Genomic DNA, 10,416 nt, shown 5'->3' with positions numbered 1-10,416 from the left:
AGGGTTCATGAGGGAGAGGGGAGCGGGGAGGGAGGGGGAAAATGAGGAGCTGATGCCAGGAGCTTAGGTGGAGAGCAAATGCTTTGAGAATGATGAGGGTAATGAATGTGCAAATGTGCTTTATACAATTTATGTGTGTATGGATTGTGATGAGGTGTATGAAAAAAAAAAGTTGTATGAGCCCCAATAAAATGATTTTTTAAAAATCAGCTCAAATGAGAAAGGCATCAGAGTCAGGAAAGAAATCCCTAAATTATAGCTATGGTTTGAAATGTGTCCCCAAGGATAGGAATCTTAAACGAATCCCTTTCCTTGCAGGGTTTGGGGAAATGGACTTTCTTTGTTATGTTAACGAGGCACTGTCATGGTGGTGTTGTTAGGTGCCACCAGGTCTGTCCACACTCAGAGAGACCCCAAGTATAAAAGGGTCAAAACACTGCCCACCTGCGCCGTCCTGAACATGAAACATGATGTTGAAGCTCCTGGTTGCTGCCACTGTGTCAATCCATCCCTTTGAGGGTCTGCCATTTTTTTGTTACCAGACATGATGTCCTTATCTATGGGCTGATCCTTCCTGATAACAAAAGTATCTGACACAAAGCTTCTTCCTGATCCTTGTTTCTCATGACAATTCTCAGTGCATGTCCAAGTCCGATTTTTGGTTTTTGTGTTTGTTCTTCTGATCGTCCATGATAGACTCCATATTCTTTCATGAGCACCACAGTTTCAAAATCACCAGTTCCTCTCCGGTCTGCGTTACTCATTGCCCACGTCTCAGCGCATGTGAGGTGATTGAGAATATCACAGCTTGGGTTAGGCGCTCATCCGTTCTCAGAGTGACAGTTTTGCTCTTCTGCACTTTAAATGGACCCTGTGCAGGGATTTTTCCAATGGAATAAGGTATTCTGTTTCCTAACAGCTGCTTCCATGAACATTGACTGGAGATTCAAGGAAAATTAAGTTCTTGACAACTTTAATCTTTTCTCTATTTATCATGATCTTGATCATCAGTTAAGTTGTGAGGATTTTTGTTCTCTATCCACGATAGTCCTTATGAGAAGTGGTAGCCTTTAATCTGCATCACTCCGAGCTTCAAGTCCTCGTTGCTTTCAGCAAGCCAGGTGTGTCATCTTTATAGTGCAGGTTAACCCACCCTTCCTCTGATCTTAATGCCATCTTCTTCCTGTAGAATGTGTTCTAAATCAACTTCTTTGGGAGCTACAGAAGCAAACATCAGAGATGGGGAAAGAAGGTGCCAAGACAAGAATGTTGCTTTAGATCAGAATCACAGAAGAGAAAAGGATGTTTCTTTAAAGCCAAGACAGACCCTTCCAGTAGAGAATTCCACTCTGGCTTAAGATTCTAGGCTCCTAACTACAAACAAACAAAAAACGTTTATTAAAGCTGCCCACTGGTGGTATCTCCGTTCTAGCAATATTTGATCAAGAAGATCAAAACTCCAAAAAGCCAAACTCACTGGCACCAAGTTGCTCCTGACTCATAGCGACCCCTGTGGGCATCAGGTGCTGTAACTGTTCACAGGAGCAGAAAGCCCAGCCCTTCTCGGGAGGAGCTGCTGGTGGTTTTGAACTGCCAACGACGCAGATTGCAGCCCAACATGTAACCACTACTACACCCAGACAGCTGCGAAAAGTCAACTTATGTGCACAATGTATGCGACATTCCTCATTAATTCTTTATGGAGAATGTATGATTATTTCTTTTTTATGTGAATGGCTTATGATACTTGTGAATAAAAGAAGCTTTGAAAACAACCCTACTGATTGTGTGGGAAATTTGTAATTTTCGACAAAGAGCCTATCTGGAGAGGATGGTCTGGGGGCAGTAACCGATCCTCAAAGGAAGTGTCAGTGAGATTCTCCCTTTTGTTCTTATTTTCATTTTCATTATTAAAATAAAACTTTCAGGATTTGTGAATACCAATCTATTCTCTTACTAGTATTATAAAATTCTCAATGATATTTGTTTCATTTATTTAATATTTTTTCTCCTTTCACATCTATTTTTGCTAAGATCAAATCTAAAATTTTCAGAAAAAGATACAAATCACAATAATATTGCTTATCAAGGCATGAAAAATAAGGTGGATTCATGGATGGATAAATAAATATGTAATCGAGAATGGATAGGGATATGCTAAATGATAATATAGGAGTGGGGTATAAGTAATCAGTATAGAAATCTTCCAAGTTTCCTGTAAGCTTGAAAAAAATCACAAAACTTTGGGAAAAGGAGGCACGAATATGAAAACTATAGCGCTAGAAATTGGACGTAATTAAATAAATATGTAAGCATGAGATGGTTTCATTTTCTGCAAAGGTAGCCCGCCAGTACACAGTATGAAATCAAGAACAGGCTATAAAGACCAAAGCCTTGTATTAACTATTTATAGGTTAAAGATAAATGACAAAGACTAGCGGTATTTGTGTAGTCGAAAGTGCCCATTCATGTGGATATATCATTTATTGTCCCACCTTTGCAGAGGTGCTGTGCTTTGTCAGGATATGAATGTTCTGGACAGGTAAATGTCACCTGTGGATGCACATAAGACCATAGCTCTCCCTCTCACACAATCAAGAAGTCCACATGATACTGATTGGAAACATAATTACAGAAACCTATACGTTATCTGACTTAAACACTGAGATGCTTTAAAACCAACCAAATAACCATGGCAATAATTTGGGGTCTAATCAAAAGAAAGCATTCTGTTGTTTTTTTTCTGGTGGTTGGTCCATACTGTTTTAACTATTCATTTGCAATCAAATTAAAATTTTGAACTCTCATATGAATGACTGCCTTGGTTTGGGATGTATTAAATTAGGAGAATGCCTTTCCGTTCTCAGCACAAAAGAATGTAATTGTTGGTTGGCTTCATATGTACAAGCTGCTCTGCAAGGATTTCTCCTCGCATGCTGGTCTCCAGTCAGCACGAGACCCTTTCCCTGGAAATGTCCGTAACTGCAAAGCCACAGAGGCCAGAAAATGGCGTCCCTGCACTTCCACAACTTCTAAGCTGTCCTAGATCTCAGAAATCCTAGACAAGTTGCTATTGATCCTTAAAAAAAAAAGTTATTTACAAAGGAAGTCTATCTGCCAAGTTCCTTTAGAAGCAAGGTCGAATAACCAGTTGGAAAATGTTCTAAAAGTGTCATTAAACTTTAATAATACCTACATTTTTATGGGGCTTTTAACTTTGCAAATTGCTTCCACATGCATTATCTCATTTCATGTTCTATTGCATTGAAGCAGTGTCTCAGTTTTAAAGTTGAACTACAATGGCATGGATATCACAATATTGATGAGGAAATTGGAAGAAAATTGAATAGTCAGTCCTTGGGTTACAAACACCCAACTTAGGTAAAACCCATAATTATGAACCAGGCCTCATAAAGCCTCCTATATAGGGAAGCTTATCACAAGTTTGTGAAAAACCTCATTAATCTTTCCATTCCATTTTTTTCATGATCTTTTAGAAGCCGCCTTGTATTTAAATCCAAGGTTCTTAATAACAGACACTACTTAGTCTCTTGCACCAAAGCATTATTATTAATAGCAGCAGTAGGATGTTACAGATGTTTTGGTGTGTATTGAAGGGTTTCTTTAAGGTGTTTATGCATAGAAGGCACACTATACTCAAATACTTAAATGCTTAGTATACTAAGACAAACATTTGATTAGCCAACGTTAGATAGGAGCCATACCTATTGTTCAGACTTGCATACAAATTTGACTTAAAAGATGGAATTCTTTTGTAATCTGGGACTGCTTCAGTTGCTATACAAAAAAATTCCCTAAACTCATTGCCATCGAGTCATTTCTGGCCCATAACCATCCTTGATGACAGAGTAAACTGACCTTGTAGGTTTCCAGGGCCATAAACCAGTAGGAGAGCAGAAAGTTCCATCTTACTCCCACGGAGCAGTGGCTTCCACCAGCGGATCTTGTGGTTAGCCACACCGTGTGTGACCCACGGTGCTACTAGGGCAGAACAGAAGCGTGTGTACCAAGAGTCGACCATTTCCGACATCAAGCGTTGTTACCGTTTCCCCGAAAGTAAGACATCCCCCGAAAATACGACCTACTTACAGTTTTGCCTCTCCCTGAAAAAAAGACATCCCCCTGAAAATAAGACCTCCCCGAAAATAAGCCCCCCCCAACAATAAGGCCCCCCGGAGCAGACAAGAAGTGCGAGGTCTCTTTTAATAAAACAATAAACGTGTACCGTATTCTTCTTCATGGAAAAATAAGACATCCCCTGAAAATAAGGCCTAGCGCATCTTTGGGAGCACAAATTAATAGAAGACCCTCTTATTTTCGGGGAACCAGGGTAAGGGTTAAGATTCTGATGGAGCCTTGGGGGTGGCACCAACAGTTTTAATGCACGTGACTATTAACCAAAATGTTGGCCATCCAAAGACCCATTAGCAAAACTCTTCGTGGCCTAACCCTGAAAAATGAACCACTGAAAGCCCTCAAGATCACATAGTTCCTCTAATCTTTTGCTCCACTCTCAGGTTTAGCAGAGCCATTTAACCCTTTCTTTTCTTTCCTTTTTAAGGAGAATGCGATGCACCTCTTTCTTTCTCCTTCCTATTCATTCTTCTGGATTCTGATGATTGTTTCTTTCCAATAACTCTACAGGTCAGTCCAACCCCAGGCTGCATCCGTGCCCTCATGAAGATGCTGTACTGCCCGTACTGCCGCGGCCTTCCCGCTGTGCGACCCTGCAACACCTACTGTCTCAATGTCATGAAGGGCTGCTTGGCAAATCAGGCTGATCTGGACACCGAATGGAATCTATTCATAGGTAAGGCGTTTAATGCCTCTCTAACCCAGGTGTTGAAACAGCAAGTGCTTGCGATACTTGTTGAGCAGGCCTCAAGTGACCACGAGAAAGCTGGTTTTAGCAAACTGTGAACATTTATTTCAGTTTCTTCTTTGACGTTCTGAAAAGGAAGCCTTTGCTGTGTATTTGAAAGGGATAGTTGTGTGAAATGCCGCTCAAGCCGGCTGTATCGAGTGAGTTGGTTTTCTCTGGCAGGTTGCAGTGAAGAACGCTTACTGGATTTTAGCCAGTCCCTGGGAAAAGGTAGCAAGGAGTCTCATTAAGAAGCCACAGCACAACATAGGCCTCCATTTGTGTAAGCAGTAACGTCCTTCAGCTCACCTGATGAAAATACTGTTTTGCTGTATTTGTGTTCTCATTTTGTGGAGAAGGGTACTTCAAGCATGTGCACATGAAACACCCGCTTGTCTTTAGGGGCTGGTGAAAAAAAAGAGGTGGGGCAAATTTTCAGGGGGAGGTCTGTGAGTCCTGTCGTTGTTTTGAGTTGCAGAAATCACTTAGGGGGTTGTACTGCCAAAAGACATTTCTAAAATAGCTACCCAAGGATAAAAGGACACGTTTTATAAGCAGGCTTCTCCCCAGAAAATACACAGGCCTTGAAAGAGTAAATGTGTTTTCTTCCCCTGTCAAATGGCCTTCAAATAAAAGTACTTTCAGTGGCATTTGCGGCAATTACATGGTGACAAGCAGAGTGGTACAAATAACGGTGGTATTCGCCCCCCTCAGAGGACATTCATCAGGTATGCAAACCTTTCCACCAGACACACGAGGGAAGATGCCTCTCATCTAAGAATCAAGTAGGAGAGGAAAAATATCTCAGACGTGCTAGAATTCAGAGAAATCTGGACCCACAGTGTAGAGATGTGTTTAAGTTCTGCGTATTCCACTTGGCAAGGTGGCCCCATTGGTAACACCCTGTTATGTTTAAGAAGACCAGAGAAAATGGTTTTTACGTTTTCCAAAAAGTATTTTAGAGTGGGTTGACTCAAATGGAAATCATCTAAATCCCAGAAATGATTGCAGGGAGAATAAGACACAAGCTGTGTACTCATGGGCTTCTACCTTGCTTCTTTGGACCTTGTTTGTCTGATATTATAAAAGGAGGAAATGACCAAGTTAATCATGACGGTACCCTTTTAATTCAAAGATAGTGTGACTGCATTGGACCTGTCTGTCTGATATTATAAAATGAGGAAATTGCCAAGTTAATCATGATGGTACCCTTTAATTCAAAAATAGTGTGACTGTAGGCTAGGATCCTTATCTTGGCTAAGATTTTTGAAAGTGTGATTTTAAAAAAAAAGAAAAGGTAAATTTGATATAAAAAATCAGATACATTTAGATTAATTTTGACAGGCATGCTGCTTGAATAATGGTAATTTTTCTAATGAAGCACTCTCATTAAGAAATCTAGAAAATCACCATGGAGTTACTACAGTATATCCACTATTTGTTTATAGCAGCCAAATTCACAGTATAACTAGCAATGTATTGCTGAACAATGGCCATGAGAGTTTCGTTGTATAGAACAGGATGAAGACTGAGCGTATGGATTTCTTACATTGTAAAAGCAACTGCGACTTCTTTACTGGCTTCCCCTCCCCCTTGAAGTGCTCATGGGTTGTTTTAACGTAAATAAATTCTTACATCTTCAGTCAGTTTGGCTTCCCAGATGCCCATGTGGTGTGAAATAAATTATCCAGGAAATAATTTGATTTAAAAACAAAAGCTTGAGCAAACCATGTGTTAATTGTACTTTAATGAGAAGAGACAAGCCTACTGGTTAGTCCTGGTTAGTTCTACAGTCAGGTCTTTTCTTACCTCTCCCTCTCCGCTCCCGCTCTTTTCTGATTAGTCTAGAGGTCTCGGAGAGAATTCTCCCCGGTGTCTGTTTTGTTCCGCGGAGTTAAGAACTGGCCGTCTTCATAGACCTTCTGTAGCAAAATGTGTTCGAGCTAATGCTTGTCCGGGTACGAAGCGCTAGTTCACTAATTTATTACATGAATTAGTCAAATGTGCCAGCTCCATGTTCCACAGAGACATCTGAGATGACGGTGTTACGGTTTGCATGGATGCAGCAGCAAAGTCCAGTGAGCAAATGAGCAGTCCATCAAAACTATGGAGAACCGTGCTCTCTCTGCTTAGCACCTGCAGTACATCACGGTTAGGCCCTGGCATATGTTCATCATATTATTCACATATATTCACGTATTATGTCAACTGCAAGAGGCAATTCTGTCTCCTCCATTAGCATACCAGTGTATACACTTTATGTGTATTATTATTAATGATTATTATGTGCTCATCCAAAATGTTAAGTGTCATGCCATCAGCAAAACCAAGACTGTAATAGGCAGCCGATCCTCCTGATCTTTGAAAGTGCTTTGTAGCTACTTAGGATTCAGTCTGTGTCTGGATTTTGTCAAAGAAATGCAGCTCCCTCATAAAGTGATACATTTTCAGCGTTCAAGTCAGAACTGGAGGGATGTCCCATCTACCTCTGAAGTTTTATGGTTCTTTTTTTTTTTAATCGTTTTATTAAGAGCTCATACAACTCTTATCACAATCCATACATACATCAATTGTGTAAAGCACATTTGTACATTCTTTGCCCTCATCATTCTCAAAACATTTCCTCTCCACTTAAGCCCCCGGCATTAGGTCCTCATCTTCCCCCTCCCTCCCCGCTCCCCCCTCCCTCATGAGCCCTTGGTAGTTTATAAATTATGATTTTGTCATAACTTGCCCTGTCTGACAATTCTAGAAAAGAAATCTATTCAGGGTGACTCTTCACAGTTCTCCCACAGGAAACCTCAGGCCCTGCCCTGCCCTGATGTTCTGCACAAGATTCTTATCAATAAGCCACTGAAAGCCACAATGAGAGACTTTAAAATATATACTTTTAGGCAAAGAGGGTTTTTGTTTTTCATCTGAAAAGTTACTGAGAACTTTGACGAAGAGGCTGCTAGACCCATTTTAGAGCTCAGGCTAAACTTCGTACCCAGGTGATGAACTTTAGATGTCAGAAAGCCTGGTGTCTGTCCTTCAGTGTTCTGTAAATCAGCTTACCCTTTGAAACACTCGAGCCATCCCCTATTTGCTACCAAGTCACCACTACCACCTGTACGTGTTGCAGCGGTGGCTTTCAAAGCACTGAAAAGGCTCTCCGGCTCGTCGAATAAAATAAGGCTCAGTAAAAACTATATGCATAGGTTGGACCTACCTTACTGACCTAACTTCCCAGACACACTTGTTCCTAGTGGCCACAGAGCCCATTCCCACTCAGAAAGACCTATGGCCAGTCTTGTGCCAGCCTCCTAATTGGTCTGCTGTTTGAGCCCTTCTTTCAGCCACTGTGTCCATCCATTTTTTCGAGAACCTTCCTCTTTCTGCTGCCCCTCTACCTTACCCTGTCCTTTTCCAGGGACTGGGTTCTCCTGTCAACATATCCTTAGTAAGCCATTCCTGCCGAGTCTAAGGAGTACTCTGCCTGTGCGTGAAAAGCCTCAGGTTGGTTCTCCGAGGCGCCTTTCTAGTAGCATGAGGATCAGTAGGTCGGCACCACGGTAACCTAAGTTAGGTGGTGCTGGACAGCCCCGGAGCATGGCTTTCAGTCTGTGCTCATGAACCGAAGCTGTGTGGCCGGGGACCAAGCACGCCCGGTCTTTCCTGTAGAACTCCTCCTCGCTGTTATTGTGCACTTACACAACTTAGCCTCGCTAGCATTTTCATGTTGAATGAACGCAAAGGGTTTTGTTTAAAAATATGTACATTAAATTACAATTACCCAGAGAGAAGCAGTCTATGGGCTTGTGGGTGCAACGGTTTGTTTCAGTGATTAAAACAAACAAGCTCGCTGCCACGGAGTCGATGCCAGCCCATGCTGCCCCTGTAGCACAGGGTGGAATGCCCCTGGGTTTCCGGGACTGGGAGTCTTTAGTGGGAGGCGACAGCCTTGTCTTTGCCCTTGTCTCAGTGATAACCTGTCGTGATTTTGAGTGTTTGGCCAGTCACAGCACAGTTAAGAATTGGTCTCGGTGACAAGAGGCCGTGTTGCAGATAACACCCGGTGGATAAACACCAAAGTCAGGGCTGAAGTTACATTGTTATAGCTATCATAAATCTTGCATCTACTTTAAAATCTAGGGCATGTGGAACAGTCTTCCTCGAACATCCGGTCCCCTAAGAGATTTTTAAAGACTGGGAAGGAGAGAAAGAAAGGGGAGTGTGCTGGGGTGGGGAGGGCAGGGCTAATGAGAGTCAAAGCAGAAGTACATTTTGCTCCTTACCAGACTGCCTCCTAGGGCACATCTAAGCATCATCTCTACAGTTTGATACAAGTGAGATATTAAGATGTTTTTGCCTAATTTTTTAGTCTGCCCCAGTTAGTAAGACTCTAATAAGCTTAACATTAATTCAACTGACTATATAAAATAAGCACAATACATTTAGTTTTTACCCTTGGGGAATTTAATGTACTCAATTACAGCAAACAACAATAAAGTGTGAAAATAATATAAACCTACGATGCTAAGTATCTATGCCGTAGAGGGACCTCATCTAAGAAGTTCGAAAAGCCCTATTGGTAAGTATAGAATAATGCAGTAAATAAAATAGTATTGAATTAGTATCATCCAACAAAATTGATAATACATAGTCCTCTGATGGTTTCAATGTAATGCCAAGATATTTTCTAGATTCTCTATCAGTCTAGCACGCTCAATAATGGTTCTGAAATACTTGCTTATTTCCTTTTTTATTCATTCGATGATTAAGTTCCACCATCACCACCCATACTGACACTGATTTGAACGGATAAGATTTGGGAGATTTGTGTAAAATTTCACCTGATCTCACTGTTGGATACCATCAAGCCCATTTGGTGCCAAGCCCAAAGACCCTGCAGTGGGTTCTATCCATTCAGTGGACTGTCTCTTTACACAACTTCTTATTCATCCAACACATGCTTACTAATATCTCCTGGGGCCTTGCTCTGGTTTAAGCACTGGAGCTAAAGCCAGGCACACATAAGGCCCCTACCTGCTCTAAGTGTGGAAACAGGGGAAACAACTAGGCAGAGAAATGCAAGATAGATGTAGAATGAGACTTCCATTTTATATGCGACGTCTCCCCTGTTAATGGCAGTATGACAAGTTCCGTAATTTAGAAATCACATATCCTTGTTGTTAATGGACTCTCCAAGTTCAGAGATGACAGAAACAAATCAGATAATGAACCTGTTTCTTTCATTGTGACAGCCACTCTCAAGTTATAAATTAGAGCCAACCGCAAGGAAGCTGTATTAGGTCGGCGGAATGACTCGTGCCATGTCATAAAGGAGTACTTTGGTGCACAAATGGTTTCTCAGGACCTGCAAGAGTTGTTTTACCGCAAGGTAGTTAGTGCATCCACTACTTTGTGCTTGGAGAAAATGCTGCTAAATAAGCCTGATTTGAACTGGCCTAGAAGGGAAACATTTATTGCTTCTGTTAAATAAACGCTGTTGCCCCTTTTATAAAATGTATAAGACTGTGTAATGTTGCACT

At 41.4% G+C, this 10,416-nt stretch overlaps 1 protein-coding gene across 1 annotated transcript in view; it reads left to right on the top strand.

Moving 5' to 3' along the window:
- Nucleotides 1–10,416, top strand: part of GPC6 (glypican 6) — a 1,378,959-nt gene that overhangs the window by 913,319 nt on the left and 455,224 nt on the right. The window contains exon 4 of the mRNA XM_004709773.2: nucleotides 4,666–4,831. Within this exon, the coding sequence (XP_004709830.1) occupies nucleotides 4,666–4,831 (166 nt within the window). The remainder of the gene's footprint in view (nucleotides 1–4,665; nucleotides 4,832–10,416) is intronic.

This window comes from Echinops telfairi, unplaced genomic scaffold (genome assembly GCF_000313985.2).
Source record: "Echinops telfairi isolate 266 unplaced genomic scaffold, ASM31398v2 ScPeMD7_7405;HRSCAF=8443, whole genome shotgun sequence".
NCBI classification, from domain to species: domain Eukaryota; kingdom Metazoa; phylum Chordata; class Mammalia; order Afrosoricida; family Tenrecidae; genus Echinops; species Echinops telfairi.
Note: the sequence above shows the minus strand (reverse complement) of the source record. Positions and strands in the feature narration are given on the sequence as shown.